The sequence below is a fragment of the Staurois parvus genome, unplaced genomic scaffold, assembly GCF_062004578.1.
Source record: "Staurois parvus isolate SC_StPar_1 unplaced genomic scaffold, SC_StPar_1.0 ptg000813l, whole genome shotgun sequence".
NCBI lineage: Eukaryota > Metazoa > Chordata > Amphibia > Anura > Ranidae > Staurois > Staurois parvus.
Window position 1 is genome coordinate 4,281,215 of NW_028318609.1, and position 22,733 is coordinate 4,303,947.

The 22,733-nt window shown below is 42.0% G+C and overlaps 1 protein-coding gene across 1 annotated transcript in view; it reads left to right on the top strand.

The window, feature by feature from the left end:
* The window catches only part of SLC38A12 (solute carrier family 38 member 12), a 68,064-nt gene extending 45,995 nt beyond the window's left edge, over positions 1–22,069 (top strand). Inside the window, exons 8-10 of the mRNA XM_089654917.1 lie at positions 4,146–4,248; positions 10,748–10,841; positions 20,729–22,069. Of these exons, the coding sequence (XP_089511043.1) occupies positions 4,146–4,248; positions 10,748–10,841; positions 20,729–21,489 (958 nt within the window). The 3' untranslated portion in view covers positions 21,490–22,069. The remainder of the gene's footprint in view (positions 1–4,145; positions 4,249–10,747; positions 10,842–20,728) is intronic.
* Positions 22,070–22,733: the final 664 nt, after the last annotated feature.

Sequence of the window (22,733 nt, forward strand, 5' to 3'; positions counted from 1 at the left end):
TTCCCTTATTATGCTAGAACCACACAGGAGATTTTTAGTAACTGGTGCAGGTGATCACTACAAGATGCTAACACTTGCAGACTGCACTACTGCATAACACTTGTGTAGATCTCACCATAGGGAGCCATTTGTTCTATTTAGTTGGCTAACATCTCCTGTGTAGCGCTAGCTTAATGAGGGGTAACTGCCAGCAACTGGCAAAACTCCTCAAAAGCAAGAGATTAAGCCCTGGTTCACACTAAGGTGGTGCGGCACATCGCATGTGATTCACACAAGAACCGCATCGCGTTCCTGTGCAAATCACATGTGATGTCTATGCTGTGCGATTTGAGCCATACATTTTGTATGGCTGAAATTGCATCGCATCCACACCAAAAATATGTGCAGGACATTTTTTTTCTTTTGCCACACCTGATTCGCATTGCATGCAATGCGAATTCTGGTAATTGCTCTGCGTTTTGCAATTTGTTTTGGGGTGTCATTAATTTAACATTGACACCTGTACCAGATCGCATGGACGCCTTGCGTTTGCATTAGTGTGAACCAGGGCTAAAACAGGAATGTAGTAAAGTAATAAATTAGTAAACTAGAATGTTGGGCACCTTTTCCTCAGCTCTGCAGAGAAAACGCTATAACAATATTTTTACTGGTCTTTTTATAATTTTTTTTCTTCAGCCCTGGTTGACATATATGCAAACTGGATACATTTAGAACTGCATCCGAATTGCATGACATGTGAACCTGCAGCTTTTTTGTGCGGCCGGCTGCAGCGCAATTTAAAAAAAGAGTCCGGTACAATTTTGAGCCTCGTTCAGGTTTTTTTTGGATTGATGTATCCTCAGAAACAGCTTTGAAGGCTGTATCCTGGACCTCGTTGGATGGGCCAATTGCAGGGTCAGCCTAGATAGTGACCTTTGAGCACTGGGGTCTGCACTGTAACCCTTATCAGACCTCTGTGTACTGTGTCTGCTGCAGAGTGCTCTTCAGGTCCAGAGCCATAGCACCCATGTGACCCAGTCTCTAAGGTTTCAAAAGGTGAGCAGAGCTGGCCAGGCTAAAACATCAGAAGCTACCTCACAGTTGATACCAATGGGTACCATTTTAAATTTGCCATCAATGCATTTTATAGTAGTAATGGATAAGGTTGGGGGAACTGAGTGCTGACATTGTTTTCTAGGTGTGTGTGTCTGTGTTCTTCCTGCCAATCAGCCCAAACAAAGCAACTTCTCACTGCTTCTCCTGCTTTTAGTGCTTTGTGTGATCAACTATTCTCTGGTGTCGTTCTAATGCCTACTTCCAGGAAGAGGAAAGTCCCAGTGCAATGGATGACCGCAGCTCATACTCCTCCATTGATGTTAGTGGCAATTGCTTGGTATCCCTAGAACAGGTATCCCTAGAAAGCCTAGATATCACTATAGGGTTGTTCTCTTCATAATCTTATTTTGCTCTGCAGCGTGATGCTGAGACTTCATATATGTCCACAAGACCTTTTTAATATCCACTTTGGATTTTTGATTGCTTTGTGCTCAATGAATGCAGCAATCTGTTTGCAATGGCTCTAAGCACATTAAGGTGCTATATGTGGCAGTATCTATTTCTGCACATAATGGACCTCCATTTTATTGGAGTGCCTGAGGCCCTGTTACAATCTTTTATTCAGATTCCCAATAGCCTTCTCCAGAAGAGCTCTTTATCAGCTAATTCTGAATGAGTCAGATTTACAAGGGAACCTTGATAAACTGGTGCAGCGCATTCTGCCCTGCAGATGAAAGATCAGCCTGCTGTTTCTGGCATAGGGTCTTGAAGCTACGGCTACAGGGACCTTAAATACACTCAGTATCCAAAACATTCCTCTATGAAGAATGAAAATATCTGTGGAATCATGACTTCCTCCTCCATATTATGAAGATATTTTATTGATCAGTGGTCTCTCCCACTGTTAATGCTACAGTTATCCATGTTAACAAACCAATCAGGTTAATTGCTGTTTTTCCCTTTTAGGAAATGTATTGACTATCAGTTGAATTCCCTACTTGTGTGTCAGATTACATTATGTGGAGTAATGATCCTTTACCTATTGGCCATTACTTCATGTCTTGGATCAAATCTCTGAAGGGAGACCCCTCCATCATTAGGACAAACCCTCATGTCCTAAAACTTTTGCATCAAATGTCTGGAGCCCTGCAGTCCAGGTTTAAAGGTTTCTCTTGCATGGGAATAATGTCTGTTCAGATGTGTAGGACGATTGAGTTTCGTGCAATCAGAGGATACATTTAAGGGAAGTTTAATTTACTGGCCATTGCAGTGTAGGCATCTCTTTGGTTTTGCCCTTGGTACTGTTCTTGTTGTCTCTGATGCTCAGTCTGTGTGCCTGCTTCAGCAAAGGAGATCTTGGAATAGATTGCAAGAACCCCATTTTGATCTGCTTTAATAGTAGTACCTCCATAGATGAGTACGATCTACTTCCCACTCAAGCTGAAAATCACTGGGGGGATTTCAACCTTGTGTGTCTTAATATTTCTTCTGCAATATCTACCCCTTAATTCCTGAGGTTTTATGAATCTTACAATCATATATTCATAATTGGTTAGGTAAGTTTACTTGGTGGACGTTGCACCACCAAATTGACTATAAGTTTCATTTGAAAGGTCTCCAACTCATGTGTTTAGTTCTGTTGTTCTTGTACACCAGATGCGTTTTTGTTATTTTCAACCCTTTTATTCCCGTTTTTGTTTTTTTTTAATATAGATTGGGTCTGTCACCTCACTATCTCCTTTCAAATTTTAGGGTTCCTACCTTTTTTCTTTTCCCTTGCTTAGGAGATTCTTTTCCCTCTCTTTTCCTGTTGAGAGAATTCTTCTCATATTTTATATATCTCCTTTTGAGATTTTCTTTTTTTATCAGTTACATCCTGCCTATTGCGAAACTCTCTCCATTGAAGTAAGTTAGGGGTTTCTGTTTTCGGTTCTTGACTGTAGTCTGGTCGTCGTCCCTTTTTTTTTTTTCCTATAAAGACGTGCCTTTCTTTGTTCCAACGTCCCTGAAGTCAAAGGTTGAGTTTTTTTAGGTTTCGACCTTTACCCTTATAAGCATTCATTGCTGTTGACCACCTTAGCTGTTGGTCCAAGTTGTCTCCTTCTGTTCAGGAAGTTTTGATTGACCTGTTGGCCTTATGGTGGGTGATTGGTCATTCTCCACATTACTACTGAGACTCATCACTGCTCAGCAGTTTCCTCTTACTGACACGTTGAAGCACTAGGTTTATCTTTGGTGCCATTTTCTCTTTGAGGTCGTATCAAAGTTTCTATATTTTGGTTAGCAAGATATCACAGTAACCAACTCAGTTGGACTGAATTTGGATATCATAAATGGCTAAGAATATACTACAGTCCTGTGTCCCTCGATGGATGGAAAAAAGATTTTTGTACTTCCCATAAACGTTTTTTTTTTTTTTTTCCCCTTTGAAGTCCATCGAGGGGCAGTGGTACTGCAATTTCTGTGTTTTTTAACCCTTTGTATTGCTTTCTTATAAAACCAAGACATAACTGTTGGGTTATACAGGGAATGACTTAATGCTTGTTTGCCTGTGTCCCAATCTCCTGAAATCAGCAGTATAACCATTTTATGGTGGGGGAAAAATAAGTGTTTTTTCCAGCCTTTGGGGCTTAGCTACACAATCACTGATTTCAGCAACAATTATTATTTATTGTGGCTGCTGCTGACCATGTAGTACCAGTGACTGAAAAGTGAACTTCTGGCAGCCAGCTATAGCAGCACCTCTGTATCCAGCTCAAAAATCATAAGAAGATAAGAGTAGTGCATGTTACAAAGCTGCTAGTGTGGCAAAACATTCTGTCTGTTCACATTGCACACATTGTAAAAATATTTAAAAATGTAGATTGATGACCTCTGATCAAGAACAGTTTGAAGCATCTATAATGGTTTTTGTTGTGTGAATCACATTTACACGCGACACTGATCCTTCATTAGAATTATTTTATACGCTTCTCATAGAGGAACAGTTTGTCTTTATTTTACTCAAATTTAACATGAACACAGCTTTGATCACTTTTGTTTTAAGCAATGTTTCAATTTAATCCAGAAATGAAAAAGTGTTTTTTTGTTTTTCTTTTTTTGTCCTGCAGCTTCTCTGGGAATGAGACTTGTGGGTCTGGGACAACAGAGATGAATGATACGCAAGCATGTTGGGGAAAGATTAATCGAATTAATGCTTATAGGATATATTTGGTGAGCTGGACCTTTCCTTTGACTAAATAAATAGAAATGGTTAGTTGTACAGTAAGGTAAAAAGGATTTTTTCTGTAATGCATCTTGCCACCTTTATTTTTCAAGAATTGTTGGTGTTTTGTGTATTTCTTAGATAGTACTTGTAGCAAACTTGCTCATCAGAGTTGGACGCGTAGTTCCCCTTTTTTATTAGAAGTATTCCTCAATCCTTTATTTCCTACCCCCTCCCTTCCTGAGAGGCACAGGGACAGATGTGTAAGTGTTAAAAGTCACTGGCAGGCTGGAGCAGCAGGGGGCCCAGCGCTACAAAGCCCCCCCACAGACAGCAGACTCTCTGTCCAAGGGACCTGTGTGATATCACACCTCGGGGAAGGATGGCAGAACCTTCTCAAGAGTTCAAGGCATTCCCCAGAAGCACAAACAAGATAACATTTTTAACAGATCTGGTTTTCCCCTATGTTTCATATCATGGATTATGACAGATGTTGGTTTTAATTCAGAATCCGCCCGACATCCCTCCCTAAACAGGTATTGGCCAGTTACTCAGAGCCACCCCCCTTGTTGGGGGACTTTAAAAAACACAGGCTGTATGCCTGGGTGAAGCTAAACACATCTCCTAATTTTAACATCGTAACAGCAGGAGATCAAAGACCCTTTCCGCTCTGCAACTTGGATCTGCTTACTTTAAGGCTTAACATGGCAAGTAACTTAACCTTTTAACTTCTCCCTGTTATCTCTTTGCTGTGCTGGGCTGTTTTCTATTTTTATATATAAATATATATCTTAGTTACATTTTCTTTGTAAATATTTTATTGCACCTGTTTGACTCTTTTAGTAAGCTTCCTTTCTGAAAGTGTGAAACTGTTTCTAAAGCGCTTAATTGCAATTTACGAATTCCTGCCTTTTTGAAGAGACGCTACTGTTTGTTTAATCCTCTGCCCAATCGGCCTGCAGTGACTGTATTGGACAGGCGACTTTTCAACCATTACAGTGTATATTGGATAAAGAGTTTCCTTTTTCTCTGTACAAAAGAAGGTGGTGGCAGTGTGAAAGGGTTAGTTGTGTAATTAACCCGACCCAGTAACAAGCGCATTCAGACTGCAGGCACCGATTGGATTCCATTAGCTGGACAATCGTTGTGCAGGGCGCAGCTGAGTGTGGCATTGTTACGCGCGTCACACCGCGGTTTTAGATCGGCCAGTCCTTCGGTCACGAGTTTGGTGAGAAGGTCTGGGGTCTGATGCCGCGGGCGTGACGTATTGTTGGTCACGGTCGTGCGATTGTCGCATGTTGAGGGTGGTGATCGGGTGACCGTGACAGTACTTATACAAACTAAATTAAAAAGCCATTTTATACTAGTAATAAAGAGAGTTCCTCAGCTGCTTGAGGGCTTGGGTTTTTTTTTATTACTGTACAAGGTTGGTACAGTGTTTACCTTGCATAGAGACATTAATGGTGGGCACCAGATCCGAGGTGAAATTGAGGAGATGGGACATATCGAGAATTTCTGATGACACCCACTTCTCATCACTATAGAGTGCTAGAGCAAGTAAATGATGATGTAAACTCATGTCTCTTGTATAAATGCGTACACTACCGTGTATAGCCAAAAATAATTTCAGAAAAACCTCCTCCGCATTCATTTTCTTTATGCCTGTGGCTGCAAATCATTCTGCCTTTTCAGTATCTCCCTTTGTAGCCACCCATTCAGAGGCACTGGTAGCAGGGACTGCAAGTGTACATGATGACATAAATCTGGCACTGTTCAGAGCCTGCCCATCTCTCACATGAAGCTGCCACTATAAACCCATCCCTGCATTGTGCCGCTAAAGTGCAGGATTGGAGTTCTGCTTGCTGTTTACTTGCTGGGGCAGTGACATTGTGCTATTTGATGCAAACTGCCTAAACGGAGGTAGAGCTGACGACACACCTTCATTCAGGCAGCTCTCATAAAATTAGTGCAGTACAGTTTAATTTATTTACCTTGCAGCTGTCATAGCGCCCCTGACACGTTCTGCACCCTGCACCCCAGATCAGTACAACAGACCAATAAGCATCACCATCCCAATATCTGCACTGCACTTCTAATTTGTATTGCCCTCCTATGCATAACCATATCAAGGTCAGCTACTGGAGCTCCAGAATATGTTACTTCCTGCACTGCTCTACTTAAATTACTCAGAGCCTGGACCTTATCTGCTGCACATTACATAGAATTCAGTATTGCTTGCTCTGACAGTGTAATTGTTAGCAGAGGTCCCAGGCTGTGAAAAATGGATTGGAAGAGTGTGAGCTATGACGTCTAGCTCTGGGAGCTAAGCTTGATACTCTTGTTATGTACAGTAGGGCAATAGCAGCTGAAAGGAGGTCTTTACTGAAGTGGGCTACAGATCAGGGGATGGTAATGCTCATTGGGCTGTTGCACTGACATTACATCTGTAGGGTAAATAAAAGGGAAGGTAATTATATCATAACATATATTACATGTAAAACAAGGAGCCATGGGGGTGTAGTTTAGCAATTTACAGGAAGCTGGGATGTCATCCCTATGCTGACCATTTGGAAGATCTGTAAATAATGGAACCTGCAGGTGCAGCTACTTAGATGAGCTCAGGATATGCACTCTTTTTCAAAGTAAGAAAAAGATTTCAACAATACTAGTAGAGGTTTAATACAGTTAATCATGCCATTTTAATAATACTTAGCATTTCACTTTCATTGCAACAGTGTGCAAAGTCATTTTAGACTGTTGACACATAGGGGTTGATTTACTAAAACTGGACTGTGCTAAATCTGCTGCAGATCTGCAAGGTAGCCAATCCGTTTCTAACTTCAGCTTGTTTAGTTAAACTTTTGATAAAAAAATTGGAAGCTGATTGGTGTCTATGCAGAGCTGCAACAGATTTGCACTCTCCAGTTTTAGTAAATCATCCCCATAGTTGGAAGCTCACAATTGAGTAAGGTTGTCTTCTGTTTCATCATGACTGTGCCTTTTGTGCACAAAGCCTGCTCTGTAAAGATATGGTTTTATGAGTCCAGTGTGAGGGACCTTCAGTGGCCTGTACAGAACTCTCAACTCAACACTATTGAACACCTTTGGGATAAATTGGAATTCTGATTGCAGGCCAGGTTTTCTTATCCAGAAAACCATTACTTGACCTTGTAAATGCTCTGTGGGAATTTGAATTCAGCCAAAACACAAACCGTAAAGTCTTTTGGAAAGTTGTCCCAGTGGAGGCTGTTAATAATTGCAAATGAAGGCCAACGACATATGAATGCCTATGATTTTGGTATAGGATTTCCAACAAACTTATTTTAGCTGTGATAAGGTGTCCACAAACTTTTGGCCATATAACGTATGCATAGGTGTTCTGCAAACATTGTTTTAGACCTTAAATACGAAAGTGTTCAGGGTTGGATCTTGTTTCTGTCTAACTGCTATCTATTGTCTCACAAAGGATAACACATTGGCTTTTTTCTTATATCCAGGCGTGTGAAACCAGTTTTCGGGTTTTAACCTTTTTCTTTTCTTACCTGTACCTTGTGTTTACATTAACCACTTCAATACTGGGCATGTTCACCCCCTTCCTGCCCAGGCCAACCATCTTTCACTGTTGTTACACTTTGAATGACAATTGCATGGTCATGCAACACTATGCCCATATGAAATTTGTATAATTTTTTAGACCGACAGAGCTTTCTTTTTGTGGTACTTTTCACCACTTGGTTTTTATTTTTTGCTAAACAAATGAAAGAAAGACCAAACATTTTGAAAAAAAAAATAGTTTTTCTTCGTTCCTTTTCTAAAATTTTTCTTCTTCTAATTCTGATGGGCACTGAGGAGGCTGCACTAATGGGCACGGATTGGCACTGATGGGGCTGCACTAATCAAGCCTCTGATAATGAGTGTCCTGATTATCAATGTAAACAATGTACTGACAGTTTTGTCAGTTATCGGCTCTCCTTTCCTCATACAAACACAGCATGGATGCAGCTGATCACATGGTAAAAAGCCGCTGTGATTGGCCCTTTACCCTGATCTGTGATCAGCTGTGTCCAAAGCACAGCACTCAGTGCACGCCCAAAGCACTCCCTGGGGTGCAGGGTTTTGGAAGGATTTCCATGGATGCCCTCCCAGAACTGGAAGAGCACACTGTAACCGTTTTTGGCTATAGAAAATTGGCATTGCTGATCTATCCGTGAATGAGAAACTCTGAATGTCATCATGACTATCCAATGGTAGCCTCCATGTTTTTCTTATAACCTTCTTCTTTTAAAATGGGATTGAACTTAAAAATTTAAGATTTGCTATGTTGTCGGAAATGTGTAGAAATGTTAATTGTGCCTAAACGGTACACTAAAAAGTGCCTTTTTTCTGAAATTCTGAAATGCTCCTCTGTTCAACCCTTTTTGCAAAGTAGACTTTCTTCTGTTCACCATTTTGCCTCCTCATGTCAATGCCTCCAGGAGAGAGAAGTCCCATCTCTACCAAGTTGGTTGCCTCCACACAAACACTTAGTGAACAATACTAGAGACTAGTCCTTTCCCACCTTTTTTTTATGCTTTTTAACTTTCACCCCCTTCCTCCCCAGGCCAATTTTCAGCTTTCAGCGCTCTCACACTTTGACTATTACTCAGTCATGCAACATTGTACCCTTTTTAAAAAATTTTTTCATTTTTGTTCACACAAATAGAGCTTTCTTTTGGCAGCATTTAATCACCACTTGGTTTTTTTTATTTTTTGCGCTATAAATAAAACAATACCAGAAAAATTAAAAAAAAAAAATTTTTCTTGGTTTGTTATAAAATTTTGCAAATAAGTAACTTTTCTTCATACATTTTGACCAGAATTTATACTGCTACATTGTTTTGGTAAAAATAACCCAAATCAGTGTAAATTATTTAGTCTGTGTGAAAGTTATAGAGTCTACAAGCTATGGTACCAATCATTGAAAATTCTTCACACCTGATCACAACTGATATACTAAGGCCTATCTCATTTTTTGAGACACTAACATGCCAGGACAGTACAAATATCCCCCAAATGACCCCTTTTTTGCAAAGTAGACTTTCCAAGGTATTTAGTAAACAAAAACACATTCTGCTACTCCTCCTGAGTGTGGGAATACCATATGTGTGGGACTTTTTCTTGTTCAGGCATAATCCACTTTAAAGTGGTTGTAAAGGTAAAAGATTTTTCACCTTAATGCATTCTGTGCATTAAAGCAGAGTTCCACTCAAAAGCGGAAGTTCCGCTTATTTGCCTCCCCTCCCCCCTCTACTCCTATTTGGCACCTTTTGGGGGGGAGCGGATACCTGTTTTTGACAGGTATCCGCTCCCACTCCCGGCTCAGTTCGCCGTGGCAAAGTGAGATGGACGTTTGGCCCCCTCCTCCCTCCCGGAGTCTCCTGGAAACCTTCACAGGTCCCAGGAGACTGCCAGTCCAATTTAGGAGGCGCAGCGCGACTCACACATGCACAGTGGGCACCAGGCTGTGAAGCCACAAGCTGTAACAACTTGGTGTCCACAGTTGAGATACAGGCACCGTGAAGGGGAGAAGGAACTGCGCGGGTGAAAACATCGCTGGATTCTGGGATAGGTAAGTGTGTGTTTATTAAAAGTCTGGAGCTACAGTTTTTGTAGCTGCTGATATTTAATAAACACAAAAACGTCTGGAACTCCACTTTTAAGGTAAGAAAACCTTTAAAGTGCAGTACCCCCAGCCACCCTAAATACTTGCCGGAGCCTGATGTCAGTCCATTAGTGTGCACACTGCAGCAGCTCTTCTCCCCTCTCCCAGCTCTCATAGGCTTGGCTGAGAGCAGTGGGGACCATCTGTTCCTGGTGCTGTTAGTCAAAACCTGTTAGCAGAGAGCGGGGATGACCCGATCTGTGTTTCTGATTAGACTTAAACAGTCCGGCTTGGGAGCGAGCCCGCACTTGTGCCTGCTTTAGGAAGTGGCTTCCTATAGGGCAGTGTTTCTCAACTCCAGTCCTCATGGATCCCCAACAGGTCATGTTTTCAGGATTTCCATTATTTTGCACAGGTGATTTGATCAGTTTCACTGCCTTAGTAATTACCACAGCTGTTTCATCTGAGGGAAATCCTGAAAACATGACCTGTTGGGGGTCCATGAGGACTGGAGTTGAGAAACACTGCTATAGGGGTACTCGGTGGTGGGAGGAGCCAGGAGCGCTGGCTGGGGACCTGAATAGTGAAGGATCAAGGCTGCTCTTTGCAATTCCATTGCACAGAGCAGGTATGTATGACATGTTTGTTATTTGAATTTTAAAAAATGAACCATTAATATCACTTTTAAGGGATACACTCTAGTTAGAATTTAAAGCTAAGCTGGGAAATACACAAAGCCTTTTGCTTGCCTATTTGTACTGCAGAAGATTTTCTCCACTCCATCCAAAACTCCAAAAGTTTCTTGTGCCATAGTTAGGTTTTAGACAAAACTTGTGTGTTACAGTTCATTGTTCTTTGTTTTGCAGGCTGTATTCACTGTGCTTCTTGGGCCATTTACATTTTTTAATGTGCAGAAAACAAAGTACCTGCAGATCTTAACTTCGCTAATGAGATGGCTTGGTAAGTGTGAAATATGCAATCACATTATTCTGTGTGGAAGAAATGTACTTGTGCCTCTTAATATTATAATCGTGTAGTGCTAATAAATAAATGAAAAAATACATACCATAAATATAAAAAAAATTTATATATAAACAAATCTAAAGTGATCTGATCCAATCGGGATCTAATTTGTGCCACATAAACACGTGATATGAACAACGTGAAATCTCAAAATGGTCCTAAAATTGGACCCCGTGTGGTGAAAAATCAAATATCATCAACAACAACCCCCCCCCCCCCAAAATCCCTAATTGGGATCAATAAATAGAAAACACAGACTAGTGCAAACAACCGTGAATCCCTAAAATTGGGGGATAATCAACTTAATCAAAGTGACAGGTGCTTAAATATTCAAAAATAAATATATAAAACAATCAAAGGCCATAAGTAAATAAAATACATGTGTTCCAATATATAAATAAAGTGAAATATATATCAAATGTTCATAAAGTCCACAATATTTTTTCTATATAAAACGTGATCCAATGAAAAAGATTCATGCAGGTGATGAGGTGATTGTACGTTCACATCAACGGTGAAATCCTCAAATGGCTAAATTGCCCCCTCACCTCCTTACTACGACCCACTGGGCCAGCGCGCTTTCAGGATCACCCCAGGATCCTTCACAGGCAGTAACTCGCCACTGGATGGTATCCCCTCCCTGTTAGACATAACTTCAGTTTTTGCTAGTGTTTTAGGTGATGGTCAGTCTTTGCACTAGATACATGTGTTTTCTAGCTAAATTTCTCAAGTGTCGCATCTGGTAACTGGAGACCAGCTAATCCAGATCCGTTAGCAATACTTGCCCAGATGAATAGTATTCGGACCCCACTTTGGACACGTAGGGGGACAGCCTGTAACACAGGACCCTGCGTTACAGGACCCTGTACAATTCTCTATTGTCTGGTGCACCAGTAGGGGGCTTTACAGATCCAGAGTAGTGATCCTAGCACCAGGGAGTTAAGGCCCTAAGGACATCTCCACTGAGAGAGGTGACGTTTGGACCCCCCTGGGGGGGTCTGGCGGCCTGGACTGGTGAGTGCTGATAGTGGCTCCCTCAGATGGCTTTACCCCAGTGAAGGGAGGAGGTAGACATTAATCGCTTTTAATCTCCTAGCTGGCCCATTAGCTGTTTTTTATGCTTATCTTCCGGTTCTTGCTGTGTTTATATTCGTGTACTCAGCCCTGGCCGCTTGGAGTGCTTTAAGGCTGTAGTGATGTTTGGGGGAGTACCAGGATGTTTCTGGCACCAAAATACAGTTATGGGATGTTCTAGTGCATCTCTTCCACCTTTTGTGAGGTGTGTGCGAGGCGCACTGCCATTGGCAAGGCAGAGCCAAGTGTTAACTGCCATCTTGGGGAGGCTCTTGTGTACTCTGTCCAGAGCTCGCAGTAATCCCTGCATACCGCAGAGCACAGCACGTATACAAGCTGGTTGGCTAAAAACTCTGCATTGCTGCTTATCCACTAGTGCTATAAAGCGGGGTGCTTGCCCGTGGTACAGCCTACCCACAAAATTGAGGGGTATAATCCGTGTTTTTACATGAGGTTCTCTCAGCTGGCTCTGGACTGCTTCTTAAAGTAAAAGTCCATTCCTATATAGTATTGCTGGAAGGCCATGTCTCAGTCTGTAGAGAGGGTGTAAGAATCACGGGGAGTGTTTCCAGGTACCTTTACCTGGCAGAGAGGAACTTGGCCGTAGCTTTCCTTGGAGTATCTCAACTGGGGGTCTGTTAGTTCTTGTTGGTTCTGACTCCCTTTTGTTTGTTCTGCTTTTCCACTATCTCTAGGGGACCTGCCACAACATCCCCAATTATTTGCTGTACATCTCCCTTTAAAGGATGTATTCTATATGGACAGGACTCGCCCTGAGAAGGTGTTTGTGCAGTCAAAATGATATGCATAACAATACCCCATGGAAAGTGAGTTTACTAAGGCAAGCCAAAGATGAATCGATTTTCTTTCCTTCCGCCACGGGGCAAAATCGCTAGATTTCCCCATCAACACAGTCAGTATTGATGGGGGAATCCCTCGACCCCACAGTTCTATTGTACTTTGGGGGGTGTGCCACAGGGAGCCTTCCCAGTTGGCAGAATACAATGATTACTGCTAGCAGCTATAGGTTCACAATTTAGTGGCTTGAGGTTACAATCTGGAATTCTGAAGCCTTCCCCCTCCAGTTTTTCAAATGATTCTTTCTGTTCACTTTGGCCTGTTCAGCCTGTCCACTGCTCCAAGAATATTTTTTCAAGGTGCTAGCCCTGGACTTGGGGCTTCTAATTACTTAGGGTATTCCTGTCATAGGTGACCTGGACAGCTCGGCTCCACTTCTGGAAGTCAATATGACTCGTACGGTCCAGACTGTAAGTAGGTTTGGAGATATCCTGAACTTTCAGAAGACTGTCTTAGTCCTAGATTAAAGGTTAGAACATTCAGGCCTGGTGCTGGACATGGTCCAGTTGAAAGTGATCCTACCTCAGGACAATGTCTTGCTCTGGAAACTCAGGTGATGCTGCTTCAGACTGATGTATCCCGTGATTCGGCTTTCTGGAAAAGATGATGGCCTCCTTTTTAAGGCAGTTCCATTTGCCCAGTTTCATGTAAGGCCCCTCCATCTGAGTCGTTGGACTCCTTGATGTAGTTACATACCAGAACGAGATTCTGATGGATTTCTTCATGAATGCTGGATTTGGGAATATCACTCCTACTTCTTATCAGGGTTCTAACAAAGGATGCCAGCCTGATGGGCTTGGGCAGAGTTCTAGACAATCTATTAGTTCAGAGGACTTGGTCATCTCAGGAGATGTCTTGTCCATCAGAAACCTAAAAATAGAGGGCGATTTCATTTTGCCCTGCTGCATTAGTTAGTGTAGCTGGAGGGCCTTCTTGTAAGGGTTCAGTAGGACAACACTACGGCAGTGGCGTACATAAATCATTAGGGAGGTACCAGAAGTTAGGCTTAGAAGAAAGCAGATCTTATCCAGTCTTGGGCAGAACTTCACATTCCCTGTTCTGTCCGCCATCCATATTCCCGAAGCAGGAAATTGACAGCCGTATTTTCTCAGCTGTCGATGACTAACTCTGGGGGGGGGGGGGTGGGCTCTTCTCCCACAGCTATTTGAAGACCTTTGCAGGAGGTGGGTGCTTCCTGAATGCCCAAGAAAGGAAGGCATGCGGCTTCCATATCTACCATTTCTCGATGGATCAACTTATTTGTTAGGCTTATGGTCTAAACGGTGAAGTAGCACCATTCTGTCATGGCTCATTCTACCAGTGTTGGTGCTTCCTGAGCTATTTGACATTGGGCTTCAGTAGCTCAAGTTTTTTAGGACTGCTACCTGGTCTTCAGTTCAAATTTTACAAAGTTTTACAAAGCGAACAATCAATGTTCAAGCCTCTAAGAATGCAAAGTTTGTTTGACGTGCAGGCTGCTGGATGAGTTTCTAACCTGTTCTGGTTTAGTTGATTGGGACCTGTTAGCTTGTTGCCGTGTTGCTTTCCCCTCTATTTTCAGTGCTTTGGAACATTCCTATCCAAATGAATATGAAAGATGTCTGGCGTCCTGGGATGTACAATAAAGAAAATTTTGGATTTTTAGTTTACCTGTAAAATTCTTTTCTTAAGTACATCACAGGACACAGGAATCCTACCCCTCTTCTGTAATTATTGCTTGGCTTGCCACAAATTGAAGCTATGCTTAGCAGGGAGGGGTTTTGCCTGGGTTGGAAGGTCGTCTGTCTTTTTTTTTGCCGGTGTCCAGTCACCTGAAGGTGGCAGCATTACCCTATCGTAATGAATATAAAGGTGCTTTGTGTCCTAGGATGTACAGTGGGGATCAAAAGTTTGGGCGCCCCAGCTGAAAATTTGTATTAATGTGCATAAAGAAGCCAAGGAAAGATGGAAAAATCTCCAAAAGGCATCAAATTACAGATTAGACATTCTTATAATATGTCAACAAAAGTTAGATTTTATTTCTATCATTTACACTTTCAAAATAAGAGAAAACAAAAAATGGCGTCTGCAAAAGTTTGGGCACCCTGCAGAATTTATAGCATGCACTGCCCCCTTTGCCAAGCTGAGACCTGCCAGTGTCATGGATTGTTCTCAATCATCGTCTGGGAAGACCAGGTGATGTCAATCTCAAAGGTTTTAAATGCCCAGACTCATCTGACCTTGCCCCAACAATCAGCACCATGGGTTCTTCTAAGCAGTTGTCTAGAAAACTGAAACTGAAAATAGTTGACGCTTACAAAGCTGGAGAAGGCTATAAGAAGATAGCAAAGCGTTTTCAGATGTCAATATCCTCTGTTCGGAATGTAATTAAGAAATGGCAGTCATCAGGAACAGTGGAAGTTAAAGCAAGATCTGGAAGACCAAGAAAAATATCAAACAGAACAGCTCGCAGGATTGTGAGAAAAACAATTCAAAACCCACGTTTTGACTTGCACGATCCCTCCAGAAAGATCTGGCAGACACTGGAGTTGTGGTACACTATTCCACTATAAAGAGATACTTGTACAAATATGGTCTTCATGGAAGAGTCATCAGAAGAAAACCTCTTCTACGTCCTCACCACAAAAATCATCATTTGAACTTTGCAAATGAACATATAGACAAGCCTGATGCATTTTGGAAACAAGTTCTGTGGTCCGATGAGGTTAAAATTTAACTTTTTGGCCGGAATGAGCAAAGGTACGTTTGGAGAAGAAGGGGCACAGAATTTAACGAAAAGAACCTCTGTCCAACTGTTAAGCATGGGGTTGGATCAATCATGCTTTGGGGTTGTGTTGCAGCCAGTGGCACAGGGAACATCTCATGAGTAGAAGGAAAAATGGATTCAATAAAATTTCAGCAAATTTTGGATGGTAACTTGATGCCATCTGTGAAAAAGCTGAAGTTCAAGAGAGGATGGCTTCTACAAATGGATAATGATCCTAAACACACCTCGAAATCCACGGGGGATTACATCAAGAGGCGTAAACTGAAGGTTTTGCCATGGCCTTCACAATCTCCTGATCTCAACATAATTGAAAATCTATGGATAGACCTTAAAAGAGCAGTGCGTGACAGACAGCCCAGAAATCTCAAAGAACTGGAAGACTTTTGTAAGGAAGAATGGGCAAAGATACCTCAAACAAGAATTGAAAGACTCTTGGCTGGCTACAAAAAGCGTTTACAAGCTGTGATACTTGCCAAAAGGGGCAGTACAAGATATTAACTCTGCAGGGTGCCCAAACTTTTGCAGATGCCATTTTTTTGTTTTCTGTTATTTTGAAAGTGTAAATGATGGAAATAAAATCTAACTTTTGTTGACATATTATAAGAATGTCTAATCTGTAATTTGATGCCTTTTGGAGATTTTTCCATCTTTCCTTGGCTTCTTTATGCACATTAATACAAATTTTTAGCTGGGGTGCCCAAACTTTCGATCCCCACTGTACTCCAGGAAAAAGATTTTACAAGTAAACCAAAAAACCCATTATTCCCTTTTTATGTCACTGTGCTGTATTAATTCTTATAAAAGTAGATGTGTGATACTGAGATTGATCTGACTGATGGATTCTGTCACCTGTACAATCTTCCCAAACCTTTCTGTCATGAGTAACGTGCATAGTTCCAACACGTCCCGGAAATGTTGGAACTTTTCACTAACCCTGTTGACCCATCACTATGATGGGCAGTCACCTAGAAAATAGGAATGTGCATGAGATGGGAAGTGAGGTGGGCAAACTTTAACACTATAGGGAAAAGTCGAAGCTTTATCAGTCAGATTGGCCTGGGATTCAGGCTTGATGGCAGTTTTGGAAGCTACTACCAATGTGGCTGCCCGATATAGTGATTAGTGCATTGGGATTTATGGGGACAGGGCTTAGCTGAATGCTCTAGCATGATCAAGAAATACTGGATCTTTGCCTGGCATTTTCATCAAAAGTTTTTGAAGGCTGTTTCAGGTACTGTACTGTGCGGCTCTAGGTGTTTGTACTTTATACCTGAAGCAGTTTGCCCCTGCCCCACACCCATTGTATATAACACAGTATCAAGGATTGCTCCCTGGCTCAGCCTGGACAACTTAGAGCCTGGATGTGATTAGGTGCTACTTCTATTGACCATGTGATCATCAGCAGAGGTCCTGGGCACTGAGAAGAAAAAGTTGGGCCAGGGAACAGTGTAAGCTGTAATGCTGGAGCTCCAGTAGCCAAGCTTAACCACTTGCCCTCCGGAAGATTTACCCCCTTCATAACCGTGCCATTTTTTGTGATACGGCGCTGCGTTACTTTACATGACAATTGCACAGTCATGCATTGTACGCTGTGCATAAATGAAATTTATGTCCATTTTTTCCCCCACAAATAGAGCTTTCTTTTGGTGATATTTCATCACCTGTGCTCTTTTTTATTTTTTGCGCTGCAAACAAAAAAACTGACAAGTTTGGAAAACAAATAATTAATTTTGACTACAGGTGAAACTCGAAAAATTAGAATATTGTGCAAAAGTTCATTTATTTCAGTAATGCAACTTAAAAGGTGAAACTAATATATGAGATAGACTCATTACATGCAAAGCAAGATAGTTCAAGCCGTGATTTGTCATAATTGTGATGATTATGGCTTACAGCTCATGAAAACCCCAAATCCACAATCTCATAAAATTAGAATATTGTGAAAAGGTTCAATATTCTAGGCTCAGTGTCCCACTCTAATCAGCTAATTAAGCCACAACAACTGCAAAGGGTTCCTGAGCCTTTAAATGGTCTCTCAGTCTGGTTCAGTAGGAATCACAATCATGGGAAAGACTGCTGACCTGACAGTTGTGCAGAAAACCATCATTGACACCCTCCATAAGGAGGGAAAGCCTCACAAGGTAATTGCCAAAGAAGTTGGATGTTCCCAAAGTGCTGTATCAAAGCACATTAATAGAAAGTCATGTGGAAGGGAAAAGTGTGGAAGAAAAAGTGCACAAGCAGCAGGGATGACCGCAGCCTGGAGAGGATTGTCAGGAAAAGGCCATTCAAAAGTGTTGGGGACTTTCACTCCTTTCACTGAGGCTGGAGTCAGTGCATCAAGAGCCACCACACACAGATGAATCCTGGACATGGGCTTCAAATGTTGTATTCCTCTTGTCATGCCGCTCCTGAACAACAAACAAAAACCGACCTGGTCTGTTGCTCAGTGGTCCAAAGTCCTCTTTTCTGATGAGAGCAACGTTTGCATCTCATTTGGAAACCAAGGACCCAGAGTATGGAGGAAGAATGGAGAGGCACACACTACAAGATGCTTGAAGTCCAGTGTGAAATTTCCACAGTCTGTGTTGATTTGGGTAGCCATGTCATCTGCTGGTGTTGGTCCACTGTGCTTCATTAATTCCAGGGTCAATGGAGCCATCTACCTGGAGATTTTGGAGCACTTCATGCTTCCTTCCGCAGACGAGCTTTATGGGGATGCAGACTTCATTTTCCAGCAGGACTTGGCACCTGCCCACACTGCCAAAAGCACCAAAACCTGGTTCAATGACCGTGGGATTACTGTGCTTGATTGGCCAGCAAACTCGCCTGACCTGAACCCCATAGATAATCTATGGGGCATTGCCAAGAGAAAGATGAGAGACATGAGACCGAACAATGCAGAAGAGCTGAAGGCCGCTATTGAAGCATCCTGGTCTTCCATAACACCTCAGCAGTGCCACAGGCTGATAGCTTCCATGCCACGCCGCATTGAGGCAGTAATTGCTGCAAAAGGGGCCCAAACCAAGTACTAAGTACATATGCATGCTTATACTTTTTAGATGTCCGATATTGTTCTATGTCCAATCCTTGTTTTATTGATTGCATGCAAAATTCTAATTTTCTGAGATTGTGGATTTGGGGTTTTCATGAGCTGTAAGCCATAATCATCACAATTATGACAAATCACGGCTTGAACTATCTTGCTTTGCATGTAATGAGTCTATCTCATATATTAGTTTCACCTTTTAAGTTGCATTACTGAAATAAATGAACTTTTGCACGATATTCTAATTTTTCGAGTTTCACCTCAATATGCTATAAAACATCCCCAATAAAAAAAAATCTAATTTCTTCATAAATTTAGGCCAAAATGTATTCTGCTACATGCCTTTTGCTAAAAAAAAAAAAAATCCCAATACGTGTAAATTAATTGGTTTATGTGAAAGTTATAGCGTCTACAAATGGCGGTATATATTTTTATATATATTCTATATATTTTTTTTTATACTAGTAATGGCGGCGATCAGCGACTTATAGCGGGACTGCGGCGGACATTCTGACACTGGGGGGAACTGGCTAACTGCCGCTGACATCCCCAGTGACACCAATACAGAGATCAGTGCTAATAAAAAAGCACTGACACTGTACTAATGACACTGGGCAGGAAGAGGTTAACATCTGGGGCAATAAAAGGGCTAACTGTGCTGTGTGTTTTTTACTTTGTGCACTGTCTTGTGTTTTACTAGGGAAACCTGCTGTTTTGTATCTCTGCTGTGCAGAGAGATACAAAACAGCATGTCCATGCTGACGGGAGAGACCTGTGTTGTTTACACACAGGTCTCGCCCATGTCAGCTTTTCCCGATGATCGCCAAGTGCTGGCCAGGGATTGCTGGCCAGGACCCGTGTTTGACATCTCTAGCTTTCAATAGCGGGTAGGGCGGTGCGCACGTCCCCCCTACCCGGAAGTGCAAATAATGTGTCATTTATACATGATTTTGCACAGCCCTGCCGCCCTGTAGCAGTATTTCTGCTATAGGGCGGAGGGCAAGTTGGTAAAATTGTAAGCTATGATGTCCTTTGTGGATTTCATCTATATGTGTGGATTTCATCTATATGTGTGCAGTAATCCCAGCATGAAACAAGTCCTGCCCTTTGCCTCTGTGCAGGGACTCCCTGTAGTGCAGACCGGTCACTACTGTTCTCTTTTTGTACAGGTATCCACCCAATTTTTTCTGCAGGCATCCTGTAATGTATGGACCTGCTAGGTCCCAAGCACAGCCCTGCTGGCTGCACAGGCAAAGTACAGTGATGTCACCACTATTTTAAAAGTTTACATCTGAGTTTGCCAAGACCCAAAGTGGCACATTTGTTGCTGTTGAGGAATATATATTTAAAAAGAAGTTTTTGTGGCTGAAGTTCAGCTTTTAACTTACATTGACTTTCCTATTTTATTCTAAATCTATGTTAGATCATAAAATGTTATATTAAAATGGAGAAAATTATTGAAAATTCAATTGCGATAATTTACTTTGTCTGTCCCCTATCATATGAAGTGGAAAAAAGTTGTAGATGGTCTCACTTTCCATCTTATATGCTATAGAAACTAATTTTCTTGCAATTTATTAACTTTTGCTACCCACAGGCAAAAAGAGATTAAAATCCTCAAGCAAATTCAGAAAGCAAATCACGTCAGTATGTCATTAGAAATCCTTTCACCCCTTTTCCACAATGCATGTGCCCTCACAGGGAGACCATGCCGAATGCAGATCATGTACAGTTGTAACCCTATATTGCTCATGCTGGCAGTGGTGGGGCTCTGTCCTTGCAGCACTGTGGGAAAGAGAGGTGGAAGTGTCAGGGGCCTCCTTCTCCAAATGATTTATAGAGCGAGTAATGAGTTTTCACAGCTTTACTGCCACTTTGTTCTCATCTGAGTCCCTGTCATAAATCGTAGAGACAACAGTTTAACTCTTGACTAGCCAGATGTGCAGGGAAGATAGAACTGGTATGGAGAGTAACTGCAAGGGCACCGGATGACCTAGAAGGGAGACAGAGAGTAACATTATCTGTTTTTATGGAAACACAGCCTAAATGCATAATTTGTTTTCCTTTTTACTGCAGCTTTCATCATCATGATTGTAATAGCTTTGATCCGTATTGGCAAAGGTGAAGGTGAAGGTCATCCTCCTGTTGCAAAGCTGTCTGGGATCCAGAACCTGTTTGGAGTCTGCGTCTATTCATTCATGTGCCAACATTCTCTCCCTTCGTTGATCACACCAGTGTCTAGTAAGAAGCACATAACTGGACTCGTCTTGTTGGACTACGTATTGGTTCTTTCATTCTATAGCCTGCTTGGCTTTACAGCTATATATTGCTTCTCCTCTGGAGCGCTCATGGATATGTACACTCTTAACTTCAGTGGGTGCAGGCCTTTTGTGCCTCCAGTGATTGGCTACTTTCTAGGACTGTTCCCAGTGTTCACCATCAGCACCAATTTTCCCATCATTGCAGTCACATTGCGTAATAACTGGAAGACTCTCTTTCACCGTGAAGGAGGGACCTACCCATGGCTTGTAGATCGTATTGTCTTCCCATTAATAACACTAGTCCCTCCTATCATTGTGGCATTCTGTACCAACCACCTTGAACTACTAGTGAGCATTACAGGTGCTTATGCTGGAAATGGCATCCAGTATGTTATCCCAGCTTTTCTTGTGGCCTACAGCCGTAAAGACTCTGCCCTAGTATATGGACCTGGACTCGCTAATAAGCATAGATCACCTTTTAAACAAGTGGGATGGGTGTGGTTTGTTCTCCTTTGGGCACTAACCTGTTTTATTTATGTAACAGCCAACATAATTCTGACTGATGTTAGCCACTAAATTTCAGATACTGTGCTTATCGTGGACCAGACAATGCTACTTTGTGCAGGGCACAGTAGTTGGCCTTTGGTTGATGACTGTCAACACTGAAGCCTGTCCCTCATGTGCTTTTAAGGGCAATTAGAGCTATGGGGCCGGCCCCATTCTTGCTGGACGTTGATTTGATAATCCTTCTGTTGTGATGACCGTACAAGTCTGTAATATAATCTGCTGCCAGAAATCACAGATGGTTAACTCTTTCATAATCAATCTTTCTGTGCCTTCTACTTCACTATGTTAATCTTGCTTGTGGAAGCACTGCCAGTCCGTTGCCTGTTCTTATATCACTGGCTTATGTCAGACTTCTAAAATTGCCTCAGTTTACAAAAAGGGAACCCTGGCATATTAAGTGACTTTCATACCGTGCAATACGGGTATACTTGTTGCTTAATATGAAGAAGTATCTGTTGGAATTCATGATGTGTGTCAGAAATGATTTCTAAAGATCCTCGCTGCTGTCTGTATAAAGGTCGGTACAGAGAAGGTGCTGCTCTGTGTGCAATGTTATCAAGCTAAATAAAATGAAGATGTTGGGCATTCAGTTGGTTTGTTTAGTTGAGGGAGAGCTTTTGTTACCCAAGCAAAACACCACCCTTTCACAGCATGTTCCCAGCGGAAACTGATTACAAATGCTGCTGCTTCTGATTAGATTTCTCCCCGCCTCCCCCCCCCCCCCCCCCAATCTCCCTCCAGCAGGAGAGGTGATTTATGAGTACATTATTCTCTGGCTCTTGATGAAATCTGTACGTGACATAGCTTTGCTTGTGTTGTACATAATGCTTGTGTATCTTCATACATGCTCTAGTCTATGCTATGGGCTTAAGGTGCCTTGAGAGTGAATGCATGTTAAAGGCATTGACATTTGAAGGATAACTGCTCTTTCATTGCAGATCCTTAAGCTGTCCCTGCATGTTGTATGGGGATAAAAATGAATGGGACTTTGTGCTTTACTTAAAGTAATCTGTGTTGTTATTCCACCACACTGTTGCTCACATCGTATGCTGCTGAGAACGTTATTCCTGACCACCGCTGGAGGGAGCTCTTGGAAGTCAGGAGAGCAATTTAACGTTGGGCTAACTTTTTCTTTTGTGCAGGCTTCAAGGACAATGACAACTAAACACATTTGACAACTAAAGAACTTGAACTAAAACTGCAGGTTATGCTCTGTAGTAACCCTACCATGATACAAATTTGGTATTTTCCAT